Source organism: Halichoerus grypus, chromosome 3 (genome assembly GCF_964656455.1).
Source record: "Halichoerus grypus chromosome 3, mHalGry1.hap1.1, whole genome shotgun sequence".
Classification (NCBI taxonomy): domain Eukaryota; kingdom Metazoa; phylum Chordata; class Mammalia; order Carnivora; family Phocidae; genus Halichoerus; species Halichoerus grypus.
In genome coordinates this window covers 206695728-206713017 of record NC_135714.1, presented here as the reverse complement: position 1 = coordinate 206713017, position 17290 = coordinate 206695728, and the positions used below count along the sequence as shown (strand labels likewise).

The 17290-nt window shown below is 52.2% G+C and overlaps 1 protein-coding gene across 1 annotated transcript in view; it reads left to right on the top strand.

The window, feature by feature from the left end:
• Nucleotides 1–16826, top strand: part of MYOM2 (myomesin 2) — an 81580-nt gene extending 64754 nt beyond the window's left edge. Inside the window, exons 31-36 of the mRNA XM_036069204.2 lie at nucleotides 3717–3822; nucleotides 11599–11762; nucleotides 12006–12042; nucleotides 13322–13344; nucleotides 14453–14508; nucleotides 16102–16826. Of these exons, the coding sequence (XP_035925097.1) occupies nucleotides 3717–3822; nucleotides 11599–11762; nucleotides 12006–12042; nucleotides 13322–13344; nucleotides 14453–14508; nucleotides 16102–16425 (710 nt within the window). The 3' untranslated portion in view covers nucleotides 16426–16826. The remainder of the gene's footprint in view (nucleotides 1–3716; nucleotides 3823–11598; nucleotides 11763–12005; nucleotides 12043–13321; nucleotides 13345–14452; nucleotides 14509–16101) is intronic.
• The last annotated feature ends 464 nt before the right edge of the window (nucleotides 16827–17290 follow it).

Sequence of the window (17290 nt, the reverse complement as noted above, 5' to 3'; positions counted from 1 at the left end):
ACACTCACATGCATGCAAACACACATACACGCAGACTCACACACACTCACTCACACCTAGACCCACACTCACATGCATGCAGACTCACACTCACATGCACAAAGACTCACACTCACACACTCATACTCACACATAGACCCACACTCACATGCACGCAGACTCACGTTCACACACACACTCACACATAGACTTACACTCACACGCACATAGACTCATAGTCATACACATGCACTCACACATAGACCCACACTCACAGGCATGCAGACTCACACTCACACACTTACACTCACACATAGACTCACACTCACATGCATGCAGACTCACACACACATACAAAGACTCACACACACACAGACACACACATGCATGCAGACTCATACACATACACACAAATGCACACACACACAAATGCACACACACACATTCACAGTCTTACAGACTCATACAGACTCAACTCAGACTCACAGGTTCACACACACTCACTCACATGCACTAGACTCACACCCATGCACTCACACTCACACATAGACTCATACACACATACAGACTCACACACTCACATGCATGCAGACTGACACAGACACACACAGACTCATACACTCACACACATGCAGACTCACAACTCACACACAGACTCATGCACTCACACACATGCAGACTCACACACATACACACAAATGCACACACAGACTCATACTCACAGGCTTACACATAGACTCATACAGACTCAACTTATACACAGACTCACACAGGTTCACACACACTCACATGCACGTAGCCTCACACACATACACACAGACTTACACATGCACACAGACACAACCACACACAGACTCACACTCACAGGCTTATACAAAGTCTCATACAGACTCAACTCATACACAGACTCACACACACAGACCCACACACAGATTCACTCAGACTCACATATAGACTCACACTCACAGACTCACACTGACACACAATCACACACACACACACTCACACACTCACACAGATTCACTCAGACTCACACAGAGACTAATTGATTCACATACAGACTCACACATGCACAGACCAGGAATATACACCCTCACACACTCACATGCACACACAGACACTCACAGACTCATGCTCATGCACAGAGACTCACACACTCCCTGACTCCCACACACTCCCACACTCATCCATCTGTGTGCTGCCTTGTGTCTCCTTCCCGTGGGGGAGACACACTGTCGACTTCCCAGAAGGCTTGCCGATCGATGCCCACAGCGCCCTGGGCGTGTCGGGGCGGTCCTCACCTCGCAGTCCACACCTCACTGTAGCGGATAGAGTCCAGCAGGTCACACTTTCAAGCCTCAGATATTGCCATGTGTTCTGTCTAGGTTTCAGATGAGCCCTTGGCCTCTAACCAGTGGCTTCATAGAATTAGCAGAGCCTCATTTTGGTGTAAGTGATAATGGACATAATTGCACTTACAGTGTCTCCTGAAATGGCCGGAGCAAAGATGCAGAACACGGTCTCAGGGCTGTGCTGGGTGTTCTATAAATGCGGGTTTACAGAAGTCCCACCTGGTGCGCAGGGTGCCCGAGTGGGCCTCCGCCTTACTGACGGCGGTCCCGTGGCGCCCGGAGAGGCGTCTGTGGTCATGGTCTGCGGCTGTACATAGCGGCATCCAGTGCAGCCCTGGGTTCAAGAGAAGCGGGGTCCTCTCTGGCCCTCCTCCTCCTCCTCCTCCAGGTTTTCCTTCCTGGTCTTCCATCTCGTCCGTGCGAGTGACCCTTCGCAGAGTTCGCTCACTCTGGCTATTTAAGGTTCGAGCAAAGCGAGAGGCTGGTGGAGCTGTGGGATCCGTGTTGGGGGGACGCGGGGAGGTGCCCATCAGCTTGGCGGGGCGGCTGCTTCTGCCCAGCAGTGTGCTTCCTGCTGGGGCTGGCTGGGCCAGCGTGTAGGAGGTGAGCAGAGCAGGTGAGGCGGGGGGAGCCTGCCGCGTAGCACATGCACACCCATCCAGCTGCCTCGGCTCTCCCCAGCCAAGCTCCTGCCCCCCACCACTGAGCTGCTGCCCTTCACTCTGAAGGGCAAGGTCTCGGGTACGGGGCAGGGGCGCCCTGACGCGGAGAGGTGGGGGTGATGGGGTGTCTCTGCACCCCGTGTCGGTGTTCCAGTGACCTCCCTGTTGGCCGCTCCCCATCCCCCACCCCCCCTGGGGCCCCAGGTTGAGGACTTGCACTCTGCCTGGTCATTGATTCAGCCCTCTGCTCGCACAGCTCCCTGCCCTCACCCCTGCTCTCTGCCTTCGAAACGTCTGACATGGCTCTCGTCTTTGCGTTCCGGTGTGTGCATGCTTCACGTCTCTGTGGGGAGGGGTGAGTTTCAGCAGGAGCCGAGGTCACGGAGGCGACGCGGGGACACTGCCCTGAGCAGGCTCACAGACACCGTCTCGGGGGTTCTTCCAATCACTCCGTCAGGGAAAGTGGTTTTCACTCTGTGTTTGTTGGATGGTCTTCCGTTACGTGTGCTAATGTGAGAGTAAATGGAGACCAAAGAACACCAGAGTCATGGCCATTTTTATTTTGGTTTCTATCTCTTTACATAAAGTCATAAATACACCTTATTTCTTGGTTTTTTTTTTTTGGCCACATATTTTATGATAATCATCCACGTTTTATATCAATACTGTGTCCACAATTTCTCATAATTACGTGGTGTTTCATAATTACGTGCTGTGGTTTAAAGTCTTCCTTACGGGGATAGCAACCATTGCTCATTATTTTAAATAACTATGCAATGTACCTCATTGGACAAAGAGAGGCTGATTTCAGTATTTGGGAATATTTCCTTTGAGTGAGCTCCCAGAAGTACGAGGACTGTGTGGAATACATGGGTAACTTGAGGACTCGTGATAGAAGTCTCCGGGCGGCTTACCAGTTAGCAGGTGTTCAGAAGTCCCTTCTGCATCGCACCCTCCTCAGTGGTTTTAATCACATCATTTTCTTCCATTTTGCTGATTCTATAAATAGTATCTTCTAGGTGCTGGAATACCCTGAGTTCATGTAAATGCTCTGAAGTTACATATCTAACAACAATCTCTGCCTCGAGCTCAGAGCTTTTGCCGAAGTAAGAGGCTGCTCAGTAGCTTCCTGTCTCCTGACCCCTCACCTCCCCCGGACCACCTGCCCCAATCCAGTCAGGCTGAGTTCCTACTCCAGACACACGACATAAGTTCTCATTTCCTAGGGTTTTCTTACTGCCTGTGGCTTCTCCTGTTTTCTTACCCAGTCTTCACTCATCTCAGAGGACGGACTGTAGCCTTTCATCTTGACTCCTTCCTGGATCATTTCTGCTGACTCATCCTCTCCCTTTTGCTGATCTTCCACAATACTTAAGTTCCAGATCAATTAATGCAGAGTTTACTGTGTTATTGTGCTGTTTGCAAGGATTTTCCTCCTCTTCTTAAGCTAAGCTGCCAAGGGGCAGATGTTGAGCCTTTTCCTAAAGTTACATGTCATTTACAGTGGTCAGCAAAGAGATTTTCAGACACATGTGGCATTGGCAGATGCTTATGGAGTGAAGGAATATGGCGTGGGGACGGTTAGAAGAATGCGTGGATGGAACATGCACATGGGCGGCTGTGTTTGCCGTGGGACAGAGCAGAGACACCTGTGCTTGCCCCTTTGTGTTCTGACAGCACGCGTACCGCTTTTCTTGGCCTGAGTTTGTTTTGTTTTCTGCAGGGGCATCTGCTTCTCCACTAAAGGTACTCTGCACCGAAGAAGGAATAAGACTTCAGTGTTTCATGAAGTATTTTACCGAGGAAATGAAAGTGAACTGGTATCACAAGTAAGTATAAGTGTGATCGATGGTGGCCGCAGAGGGAGCGGTGCCCAACACATACAGCTGGTCGCCGTGCTCCTGGCCGCGTGTCATGGAGCTGCCCATCCTCTTGAAAGCCTTGGCCCGGGCAGGGGACATGATGGCAATAGGGAGGACCTCCAGGAGGGCAAAGATAAAGAAATGCCTGAAGGTGCCAGAGACACATTTCTGCAACGTCTGGGCTTTACCAAATGGGGTGACACCCATTTTATCGGCAGTCTAGCAGGCAGCTAAAGGAAAAATAATATGCAGAGACCACACTCCCAATTTCCAGTCTGTCAGAGTCTCACTAGCTTGATTAAGAAGAAAAGGGCCAAAATAAGCCCAGAGTTAAAAGAGGAAAGGAAAAGACAAGGCCCTGTATAAAGAGCAGGTTTTCTGTGTCTCACGTTGCTTGCTGTGCTGCTTCTTCAGGTCAGTGGGGTTCACTCCCAAAGCACCCGAGACTTCTGTCATAGTCGCGGCATGGCGAGGCCCTGTGTCCCAGCCCCTGCGGTCTGGCTCTTTCATACCCACACCCCAAGGGTATCCCTAAAGCAGCTGCTCAGAGCTGCAGGGCTCTGAGCAAACAGGACTGCGGTCCGGGACCCCCCAGAGCCACGGAGGAGGGAGCTCCGGCTGGGCGGAGGGGCAGGGCACGCACCTTCTGGTCCATCTCTACTCTGACCCGAGGACACAGGCAACATTCTTAGCCCATATTTCCAGTGATGTGAGGATAGCAACATCTTAAGCTCCTCAGTGAATTGTCCCCACAGTGTCCACATCCTGCCTTTGGATATTATATTTCTCTAACACTTCAGAAGGCAAATTCTGTGGTTATGGCTATTTCACTTTTAAAAGCATTATTTGTCTAGGTGCATCTATTTGTGAATAAAGTGTGAAGTGCTAAAAGGATAAATATTCTTGGGGTTTTTCCCATTTAAATCCTGATGGGCTATGCTTTTGTTTCCAATGTTTTACTTGGAAACCCAAAATAAGAAGTCTTGGAGTCTCAGTGCGTGGGGCATCTTCTGGCTCTTGTGTTTTTAACAGTGTGGAATCCAGTAGGAGGAGGGGTCATTACAGATCCTGCGGGAAGGGTCTGCACGTTAGAGGCAGAGTCTTGTTGTCAAGGGTCCCGATAACAGGAGCCGTAAAGATGGAAACTCTGGTGTATTTTTGTGATACAATTTTTTGTAAGGATATATTTTCTTAGACAAATGGGTAAATCTGTGTCTAGCTGAATCAGGCCTTCCTGGAAAGGGAGAATTAATGACTTCCTTTCCTTTGCTATTTTGTTCCGTGCGGCATGCTGCCCTGCACTAGGTCCTGTGTGCTTGTGAGGTGTGTCTTCTCCTCCCTTGTAAGGCTGTCCGTCCCCGGGAGAGGATGCTCCTTCCTCCACTCTTCTCCCAGCGAGTGGCGGGCTCTGCACCAGGTGCTGGGGTGCAGAGATCGGACGTGCACCGCACACACATGCATGAACACACATCAGTGTGAATGCACATGCACGCCTGCGTGAATGCACTCTGCTCACCCATGTGAGCACACTCACAGCTCTGTGAACACACACACCTGTGCGAACGCACATGCACCTGCATGAATACACACTGCAGACATCTGTGTGAATGCGCACCGCACACGCCTGCGAGATGCACACCACACACCCCTGCATGAATACACACTGCACATACCTGTGTGAACACACGGTACTCACACCTGCGTGAGCACACGCACACCTGCATGGATGCACACACCTATGTGAACGCACGTGCACACCTGTGTGAATGCACACCACACACACCCGCGTGAGCACACTCACACCTGCATGAACGTTCACCCCACACACCCACGTGAGGGCACACACCTACATGAATGCACACCTGTGTGAACGTGCACCGCACACACCTGTGTGAACACACACTCTTCACACCCACGTGGATGCACACTCAAACCCGCGTGGACACACACACCTACATGAATGCAACGCACACCAGCATGAATGTGTGCCGCACACACCCGCGTGGACACATGCACACCCGCGTGGACACACCTACATGAATGCACACCTGCGTGAACGTGCGGCGCACACACCCGTGTGGACATGCGCACACACACACGAGGAAGTGGACGGATCAGTACCAGCACTAACATGAGATCTATGTCGCAGTAGCAGCCGCTTTGCATTAAACGCTTTACACACATGATTTCACCAAAGCCCTGAATTAGGCACTAACACCCACTTTTATCGATGTAGAAACTGAGGTTTAGGCAGAGGAACATGATCGGTTAGTTCCAAGTCCCACAACTAGTGAGTGGAAGGGCAGGGATCTAAATACTAGTTAGTCTGACTTTAACCAGTACCCTGCTCAGGGGTGTCAGGCTTGTGGGGGCTTGATGACGGACAGGCAGACAGACAGACAGACGGAGAAGTCAGGGCTCAGAGCAGGTGTGTGACTCGTGGATAAAGTGGCGTCAGACGGAAAGGTCGCGAGAGCCCGGCAGAGAAGGTGGCGGCGTTGGAGACCTCCGTGGACCCGAAAGTGGCCTCGTTTGTACGTTTTCTCTTCTCCAAACAGAATATGCTCCACAACCAACCAAGTCTTTCTTGAGCACTTTTAGGACTAAAATATAACTTGGACTTCTATCCTACTGGACTATTGAACAATGTTACACTGTATCTTGCAGATACTTGCAGATACAATGTTTGGTGTATTTCAGTATTCGATATTAAATAGGTTCTTGTGGAAACAGAAAAATAGAGGAGAATATGAAATAAAATCTGCCTCGGAGACTCATGACAGACACAGGGCGGCCCGGGGACGTCACGGGTGCCGACCTGATGGTGGACACCTGAATAGTTTGAGTCAGTAGGCGCACGGGATTGACAGAGGGTGATGAGGATTTGGAGAAGTGCGAGCATACGCAGGGACAGTTGTTCTTTGGGTAAAAATGCTGAGGAATCCATCCAGGTGGGCGAAAGCACCACTCCAAGGAAAGGGCTGCAAGCCTCTTCAGAACGAGAGTGACGCTCAGCAGAACCGCTCTTCCAGAAAAGGATTGTGTCCTCCTGCTCAGAGGTGAAATTCGTACGTCATCCAGAGCACAGATTGCTCAGGTGCTGACCCCTGGAGCCTTAGCCGCGTCCCCACCACCGAGGAAATCTCAAGCAAAAAACCCCAGCTGCCTCGAGTCTCACAACATGTGTTCTAATTCAGCTGGGGGGAAATTTCTCCCACGGAGGTGCCCTTGAAATCTAGTGAACCAGCATGTCTGAGGTCACTCGGCATGTCACGAGGTGGGGAGAGCTGAGCAGGGTGTTGGGATGGCACCTTGGTCCCCGGGGACCCTCGCCTGGAACAGATGCCCAAGTGGACGCTTCCCGGCCCTTCCGCTCACGCACCTGTCCGGAAGCGTGGGGCGGCCAGTGTTCGTGATTTTGGCTATCATGGGGGCAGTAGTAAAACTTGCTGGGTAGTTTAAACACCTCGCAGGCTGTGTTGTTTTGTGGGTCCCTTGCAGGCGGCTGGCGTTCCTCAGGACCGCCTCCTCCAGCCAGATGTAGATACCTCCTGACTTTGGGGGATTATTGCTGATATCTATGCTTGTCCTCTAACGGGGAGGCAGAGTCCGGATGGAGGTCACGTGAACATCTGACCAGTGTGATAGGAGCAAACTGTTACTTTCCTACTGGGACAACACATCCATGTTTACACCTCAGGGCTCTTGGAAAAGCAGCCTTGGCTGGCCCATCTTTGACTTAGTTTTTAGACTTTTGCACCCGTGTCCCTTCCAACTACTTGTTTTAACATATCATAATTTAAAATCTTTCATTGTAAGATACAAAATACTTTAGGCTTATAGAAAAGTTGCAAAAGCAGTACAGAGAGTTCCTGTGTGGCTTTCGCCCGGCTTCCCGGGAGAAAAACCGGGAGGTGAACGGTGACATGGCCCTCCGCACTGAGCTGCAGACCTAATGCACGTTGTGCCCGTTTTCCAGGATGCCACTGTGCATTATCTGTCCTGGCTCCTCAGTGTCCTTGAATCTGGGGCAGCTCCTCAGTCTGTCCTTCCTTGTCTTTCATGAACTTGGTGACCCCTGAGTGTTCTGGTCCCGTGCTTTACAGAGTGGCTGTCCACTTGGGTTTATCTTATGCTTTCCCATGATGAGATCGAAGGTGTTCCTTTGTGGTCAGAGTGCAGTGGAAGCGATGCTGACATAGTTCTCACCTGGCTGACAGGTGGCTTCCCAGGTCTGTCCCCTGCAACGTCACTAGCTTTCCCTTTGTAATTAGTAAGTATCTGGGGGCAATACATTGAGATTTTGCACATCTCTTTTGCACATCATTCTCTGATTCACTTATTTCACCTGCGTAATACCCTCTAGTTCCATCCACGTCGTTGCAAATGGCAAGATCTCATTCCTTTTGATGGCTGCATAATATTCCATTGTATATATACACCACGTCTTCTTTATCCATTCATCTGTTGATGGGCATCTTGGCTCTTTCCACAGTTTGGCTATTGGGACATTGCTGCTATAAACATCGGGGTGCACATACCGCTTCGGATCCCTACATTTGTATCTTTGGGGTAAATACCCAGTAGTGCAATTGCTGGATCATATGGTAGCTCTATTTTCAACTTTTTGAGGAACCTCCATACTGTTTTCCAGAGTGGCTGCACCAGCTTGCATTCCCACCAACAGTGTAGGAGGGTTCCTCTTTCTCTGCATCCCTGCCAACATCTGTCACCCTGACTTGTTAATTTTAGCCATTCTGACTGGTATGAGGTGATATCTCATTGAGGTTTTGATTTGGATTTCCCTGACGCTGAGCGATGCTGAGCACTTTTTCATGTGTCTGTTGGCCATTTGGCTGTCTTCTTTGCAGAAATGTCTTCTTGAACATTGTCAAATTCAATGGGAAGCAGCTGGAGAGGGCGTGGGCCTGGGGAGCTATGTTGACTCTGGGGAGGGGGCTGAAGGCTGGAATTTGTCCCGGGTGGGAGAACTGAGCTGGGGAAGGAGCAGGTGGAACAGTGTGTGGCCATGTCCTGCCAGGGGTTTCACTGGTATCCAGGGAACAGAACTAGCACGTGGCCCAAGAAAATGTGGGGCTCTGGGAGAAGCTGACTCAGAGCTCAGTCCTGCAGCTCAGCCTGGATTAGGGGTGAAGGCGCGTCCCTGTCATAAGGCAATGGGTTCTTTCTGGAGCTGGGGCTCTGGGAGGTAGCGGGATCACTGCTGCTGAGCCGTGGCATCCCTGGCTCAGGGAGCGAGCGTCTCTGCAGCCAGAGCTGGAGCCAAGGAACACGTCGCTGTGGCCAGGAACGCGTGGGGCCCCAGGGGAGCAGCACACAGGCTGTTGTGTGACTGGGAGCTTCGTGACCCCCCGCCCCAGTGGCTTTTACCCTTCCTCACCGCTGAGTGACGTCGCGTGGATGCGGATGGTCTTCACCAAAAGACACCATCAAGGCCGTGGAGGGCTGCTTTCTGTAAGTCAGACTCGAATGGCAAACAGCCCAGTCGCTGTGGAGTGGGAGCTGCAGTGGTTGGCAGTGTGTCCGTCCGTCTCTGCTGCTGGACAGGTGGTGTTCAATGCATCGAAGGCAGGAGGACGTCTGTACCTACCTAGAGCTGCCCTGCGAGGCTTGCTTGGGTGTATGGTTGGAGCACAGAAGGCTGAGACAGAAGAAAGCCGTGTTGTTGTCTCCTCCGAGCGGCCTGCTGATTTTGTGGACAGATCCCCATCAGAACGGGACGTATTTCAACAGAACGTAAGCTCCTCGGAGCCTGAAATGGTCACTGTTTCCCAGAGCATTTTTCCGGCGATCCTGGGGCCGCACGAGTTTCAGGCGTCGAGGAAAGCTGGGTCCAATGTGGCTGATAACATGCAAACTCCGATCACTTTCCTTCACGGCCCTGAAGCTCATGGGCTTCCAGCCGTGCCCCACTGAAGCCGCTCTGGACTCTCTGTTCCTGTCCGTCTGTCTGTCTCTTGCACGCACTCATGGGAAGCAGACGACTGGCCATCTTTATCTGTGTGTCCAGAACACAGCAGTTTTCCTCTTTGAGGACGATGTGTTTGAATTCACGGAAATAAAGAAGAGCATCTCTCCAGCCCTAAGGCCCACAGAGCACGTGGCACAGGGGAACCCCCCGGGCCTGCCATACGCGGGGCTGCCTCTTCAGGAAACTCTGAGCAGCCTGCTTGTGCACAGAGCGGACTCAGCCAGTCCTTCTCCCCCAGCTGTCAGGGCACAGCCTTCGAGGCAGAATGCAAATCCCCGGCATGGTCCAGGTCACCCCTTCCCAGCAGAGCAGGGAGCGAGCTGCAAATCCCAAAGCAGTATCTTGTCATTGCAGGGAGGGGGGTGGTGCTGCTCCCAGCACGGGGCCTAGTGTGCTGGGATGGGTGGAGGGAGGGCCTTATTCATGGCGTGGCTCACGCTAAAATCCCCACCGCGCCGGGGAGACTCTGTGTGCTCAGTGAGCGCAGACAGCCGTGTTGGTGCTGTGTGGTCGGGTGCTCTGGCAGGGTTTAAGGCTGACCCTCAGGAACAGCTGTAGCAGACGGAGTGGGGCGTGACAGACGGCCAGGGCCGTTCGTGTTGGAAAGAAGGTGTCTCCTTACTCTGGAAGAGGCTCTCCATACACGTTAGCTGCTGTTTACTTGGATGAGGTGCGTTAGTCCATAAGCTGTTAGGGCGGGCTTAGTTGCCCACCGGCCTACGATGGATGATTTGCCAGCTGGTCTATCCAAGTGCCGATTGTCAGTGCGTACAAGGCGTGAAGAAGGCCCTTCTTCATCCAGCTGCGATGTTCGTGTTGCGTGTTGCTGTCCGTTTATGTTGGGGTGTTTGCACACGTGGGCTCCTCACTGTCCCTAGCGTTTCAGGCTTGGGACTGATTGCCCAACCCACAGCATAGGATATTTTCTTTGAAAGAGTGTTTCTCTCTGCAGAACCGGGAATCACTATGTACAGTTGAATTTTCTATTTGTGCATGGGAATGAGTAGGTCTGAGTGCTGGCGTCCCCGGGATACACTAACTCCCCATTACCCTCTTCCCAGCCCCTGGCCGGCACCATCCCACTCTCCGTCTCCATGAACTTGACTACTCCAGGAGCCTCGCTGTAGAATCGTTAGTCCTTGTGTTTTGTGAGTGACTTCTCTAACTCAGCAGAATGTAATGTCACCCAAGTCCACCCATGTTGTAGCAGGTGTCAAAATTCCCTCCCTTTTTTGGCCCGAACACTGTTGCATTGTATGTGTACCTGGCATATTCTTCATTCATCCAGTGATGGACGCTTGGGGTGCTGTCATCTTTAGGCTCTTGTGAATGACGCTGCTGTGAACATGGGTGCGGATACTTGCATCCCTGCTTTCAGTTCTTTGGGGCTTATATCCACCAGTTGCTGGATCATATGGTCATTAGAAAAAGATTTTTGAGAGTAAAAAAATGCCACACTATATAGAGCATTTTCGAGTCTATTACATTGTAGCCAACAAGCATATGTTAATAACAACATATCTTTAAAAACTAGGTACCAGGTTCAATTTTAGAAGGTTTTCAGATCTGAGCTACTGATGTAGTTAATAAATTTATAATATACAGAAAAATCTATTGTGACATGAGCACTAGCGAGCCCGACGGGGCTCCCCACCCAAACACGTGTCCGTTGCCCCATGGCCATCTTGCGTAGAGTATGAGGTTCTAAGTTGAGATGAGTTTCTGTTAACTTTTTTTTTTTTTTTTTAAAGAGATGCCAAGATTGCATCTAGTGAGCATATGAGGATCGGAGGCAATGAAGAGATGGCCTGGCTGCAGATCTGTGAGCCCACGGAGAAGGACAAAGGAAAATACACTTTCGAGATTTATGACGGCAAAGATAACCATCAGCGCTCACTCGACCTGTCTGGTCAGGGTAAGATAATTATTCTTTAGCTTCTCCTGATTCTGTGTTCAGTGACCCATTGACGGTGCTAGACCAGGAAATGCTCTGATTTTATGATTTTCATTCAGAGAAAATTATTTCTGGATAATCAGTTTATTCCTTTGGCTGTTTGTCCGTTTTCATTAAGCCAGTTCACGGGTAAAACACCTGAGTGAATGAGGGAAAAGCCAAACACACCGAAACCATTAAACCGTATGAAACATTTCCTTGCAGCGTTCGATGAAGCCTTGGCAGAATTCCAGCAGCTGAAGTAAGATTTGCATGTGCGCACGGATTTACATGTCTGCATGATGGTCTGTCCCCGGAGGGCCGCTGGGCGGAGCGTGGGAACGTGGGGGCCCCCGGTGCCCACATAAAAATGACAGTTTATGCAGTTCAGTGTGCACAGGGCAGGCATCCTTCTAAACTGTACGTGTTTTTATAAACTAACTGTCTAGAGTCATCATAACCCTGGGTTGCTTTAAATGATGAAAATGACAGGTTTCTGAAATAGTTATACTTATGGCAACAAAATATACAGAACGATTTTTTTTTTAAGGTTATATTTTTGGGTTCTTTTTAAAGACTTTATTTTTTTCGAGCAATTTTATCACAGCAAAATTGAGACGCAGGGTCAGAGATGTCCCGTGTACACCCTGCCCGCCCCATGCACGGCCCGGCCCCAGCACCCTCACCAGACGGTGCATTTGTCACCAGCGATGACCCCATGGGGACACGTCCTTGCCCACAGTCTGCGGGGGACCTCAGGGTTCCCTCCGGGTGTCGTCCATTCTGTGGGTTTGGACAAGTGTATGATGACGCGTGTCCACCACTGTAGGATCACACAAAGCATAGTCACTGCCCTAAAACCCTCTGTGCTCCCTGTTCACACCTTCATCCCCTGTCCTCTGTCACCCACTGACCCTGGTCCTTTTCCTGGCTCCATGGTTTGGCTTTCCCCCAGCACGTCCTGGGCTTGCAATCCTGCAGCGTGTAGACTTTCAGACAGGTGTCTTTCATGTACTGATCTGCATTTAGGGTTCCTCCCTGCCTTTGTGTGGCTTGAAGGCCCATTTATTTTTAGTGCTGAATAATACCCCATTGTTCCGAGCAACTTTTGAAAGAATCCCTCGAGATTTCTAAACGTGGATCTGAATTTTGGAGTATCCAAAAAGGAGAGCAGTCACTGGCCATACTAGGTTATTCAGGAAATGTGTGTGGAACGGATGAACGGACGGCTAAGATAAGGCAGTGTTTTCAAAAATATCTAGAAATCTCCAGTGCAATCTGGTGAATTTGGTGAAAAAAGAAATCTCTCCAACCTCATGCTCGAACCCCAAGCTTTTCCGTGGGTTTCACCCGCCGAGAGACGGGGCCACCTGCCACGGCCCACAGCAGCGGCACGGGGGACGTTCTTGTAAGAACACGTGTCCTCCTTCCTCCCTCCTTTCGCTTTCGTGTCCAGCAAAGCTCCGAAATGTGTGATGCTTGTTGTGATCCTGTTTTCTCACGGCTGTCTTTTTATTCTCTCTGCTCCCGTTGATTTTTAGGGCCGCTGCTTTTGCAGAGAAGAGTAAGTACATGTTACATTATAACGAGCACCACTTATTATTTTGCGTGGGGCCAAAGGGCCCACACTTCAGGGTGTTAATGTTGTGTGTTAAATGGTAAATAGCAAACCTGCTCGCCCGGATTGGAGAAGCTTCCATGACTCCCAACACCCACATTCCCGATCCTGCCAACACATCCTGTGCCACCCAGCCCAGCCTGGCCTTCCACTTTGGCTCCTTGTTACGTCTGGGGTCTCCTTTCTCCCTTCTACCCTCCGCCCTCTTGCTCCATGTTCTTTTATGAGATGCTCAGGCAGGTGCGGCCATAGGTAGAGGACGCAGAGCGGAGGCTCAGGAAGTCAGCGTATCAGTCTCGCTGGTCCGAGCGAAGGGAGGCATGCCGCCCAGAGCCACCTGGGGAAGCACCGGGGCAGGAGGTAGAGGCAGGAGTGAAGGGTGTGCTTAGACCATGGGCTTTGTTGGCGTTTCCTTGGGACAGGCAGGCGGGGCGTGGTAAATGATCTAGAACTGGCTCGTTTGAATTATTTCACTGGGCTTTGGTCAGTAGGGGTGGCCCGCAGTTGCGTGGCAGCAGGCCCTCGGAGGATCAGGGTAGAGGAATATTGCTCCCAGGTGCAGGGGCAGGTGGGGGAGGCAGCTCGGAGGGGCGTTGCCTCCTGGGTGAGGATCGGTGGAGGCATCCTTGCTCCGGGTAGGCTGGTTGGCCTCTCACAGGCTGGGCCCTTTGCTCTCTCTGAGAATTGGCTACCCCAGGAGGGGCCATCTCCTTAGCCAGGAAGGTTTCTAGGATGTCAAAGCATAATATACAGAAAATAGACTCCTGTAGGGTCCAATGCCCTTAGAAAGCTCTGCCCTCCAGACGCACAGCACCCCTCTCCCTTCCAGGATGCGTTTAGCTGTATCGGGTTCCCTGCGTGGAGCCTTTGGTGAGCTCATGCACAGCCGTCCCTGCACAGGACCTGAGACTCCTCCTGAGCCCCCCACTTTATATACACAGTAGTGGGAGCCCCTCCCTGTGTCGGCTTGTATCCACGTGCGTTCAGCATGGGACCTGCTCTGTAGAAACGTCCCCGTTGGTAGTTTTCTGAACGAGTCGCCTTCATGTTGCAGATCGTGGCAAGGTGATTGGTGGCTTACCTGACGTGGTGACCATAATGGAGGGCAAGGTAAGAGCACACAGCAGGACACGGAGTTAGGACGGCACGGGGTTTCGGCAGTGCAGTGCAATGCCCCCCCCGCATAGTACTTAGCCTGGGGAGCCTGGGGAGGGGATTGCATGTTGCTCAGCCCCCAGGGGACAGGTTGCTCCCCACCCACCGTGATGCTTGTCTTAGGCTGCTTCTGGTAACACTTATGTTATCAAAGGATGGAAGAGTTTACTCTTCTGGACCCACAAACAGCAGCTTTAGGAGCATGGGGACAAGGGGCATGATTCAGGCATCACAGAGGAGGTGTGTGGCAGCTGTGGGTTCCAGGCCCTGGGCGTCCACCCGGTCCTGGGCATCCACCGGTCCTGGGCATCCACCGGTCCTGGGCGTCCACCCGGTCCTGGGCGTCCACCGGTCCTGGGCGTCCACCCGGTCCTGGGCGTTCACCCGGTCCTGGGCGTCCACCGGTCCTGGGCGTTCACCCGGTCCTGGGTGTCCACCCGGTCCTGGGTGTTCACCCGGTCCTGGGCGTCCACCGGTCCTGGGCGTCCACCGGTCCTGGCGTCCACCGGTCCTGGGCGTCCACCCGGTCCTGGGCGTTCACCCGGTCCTGGGTGTTCACCCGGTCCTGGGCGTCCACCGGTCCTGGGCGTCCACCGGTCCTGGGCGTCCCCCTGTCCTGGGCGTCCACCGGTCCTGGGCGTCCACCCGGTCCTGGGCGTCCACCAGTCCTGGGTGTCCCCCTGTCCTGGGCCCGTGGCAGCAGTGACTGCACAGGGAGCAGGCTGGCCACGCCCTGTAGGAAGGCGGAAACCACCTGCGTCAAGTGACAAATGAAAAGCTTCTCTGCTCAGTTGTCAGGGTCCCTTTGGAATTTATAATGGAAACGACCAAGTGGAGGTTTAGTTTGTGGCCGGTCAGTGGAGTTACTGACATCTAGTTGCTACCTCTAGCGATCTTCAGCCGTTCGTACTCAATGTCCAGGGTTCATAGACACTGAGAGAATGCCATTAGGCCAAAATACTAAAATGTACAGGCCTTTTCTTTAGCAACTAAGGAAAGCCTAGAGAGTTCCTGAGCTGGAGTCGTCGTGGGTCTCACCTCGTCGTGGACCGAGGTGTAAGCAACAGCTCCGTGGTCTCGTGGGCTGCGCACACGGTCCTGGGCGTCAGTGCGTTTGCTCCATCTGATTTACCACTTTTAAGACAATATCTTCTCTGGATTTGCCAGAGGAACTGGCAAAATGGATCTGTGAGTTTGAATAGAAAGGAAATTTGGAAACAGGCTAAATACATCTCCTGTAAAATGTAGAGTTTAATTCCCTCTACATTCTTTAATTGACGTCGGCCATGGATTAAGACTCAGAATAAATAGAAAAAAATTATCGTTGATTTTTCTCATGAGCTGCCCATGAGGCTGTGAGCTTGTTTGCATCCTGCTGTCTTTGGATCCCTCATGTCTAGCTTGGCGCTTACGCATAGAAAGAGCCTCTTGACTAACTGAGCTATGTGTGGGGTGGATAGACACTTCGCTGACCCATCCCCTTGGGAGAGGTGGTATGACTTCTGTGTTTCTAACCTTCCCTTCTCTGCTCACCCCTCCCCCCAAAAGACCTTGAACCTGACCTGCACGGTGTTTGGAAACCCTGACCCCGAAGTGGTGTGGTTCAAGAATGACAAGGACATCGAGCTCAGCGAGCACTTCTTAGTCAAGGTGGAGCAGGGCAAGTACGTCAGCATGGCCATCAAGGGCGTGACTTCTGAGGATTCGGGCAAGTACAGCATGCACGTCAAGAACAAGTACGGAGGTGAGAAGATCGACCTCACCGTCAGCGTGTACAAACACGGGGAGAAGATCCCAGACATCTCACCGCCCCAGCAGGCGAAGCCGAAGCTCATCCCGGCCTCGGCCTCCGCCTCCATGCTGGCCCAGTGAAGGAGCTGCTGCCGGGCGGGAAGGCCACCTGAGGGCGGTGTGCTGGTTCAGACGGGTGACCGTGAGTGAGGTCACGTGCGCCGACGGTCCAGCATGCGTTAACGCTTTTAGTTTTGGCATTTGGTTGTTATTCTCTTATGTCCCTGTAAGGGCGACAGCTCAGCTTGTTTGCACCAGGCTAAAACAACGTCTGCGGATACCAGCGGAGGGTGGGCTGCAAGGTGCCCGCTCAGATTTCCGTGGCTGCTGGCCCGGGACGCAAAGTCCCGGCACACTGGTGGTTGCGGCGTGTGGGGCAGACAGCCTAGCAGCTCCGGAATCCTGGCTGTAGAGCCTTGCACGCGTGTGTTATCTGGTTGCACTCCCGTTTTCTCTCGCTGTAGACGAATAAAACTTTATAAAGGCAATCGGTGTGGTTCTCCTGTATTAAGCTGTTCCCGACCCCAGCTGCTGCTTTTCCGGGCTCCGTTACGGATCGGCGTGTGGTGGCACAGCCAGGGGCACGTGAGCGTGCAATCCGGAGACGGGGGGCGGGGGGTGCAGATCACACGCACAGTATTTACCCGGCCGGGCTTGGTGGCGGCCCCGAGGCTGGCCGGGACAGCGGCCCACACGACCATCACTCCTGAGAAGGTGTGCATCTCGTGCGGGCTTAGAGATGTTCAGAGCACGGATCTAAAAGTCCCCATGGAGGAAAACAGGATGTGTGGATGGCCATGGTCCTTTTTAGTGCGCTGATTAACTGGTCCGGGGTGTCAGGAGGAAGAGAGGCATCACTGGAAATGATCAGAGCAGGACCCGTGGAAGCACGTGGAAATGGGCTGACTCTGGGTCTGTCGGTGAAGTTAAACAAAATGTATGGCTG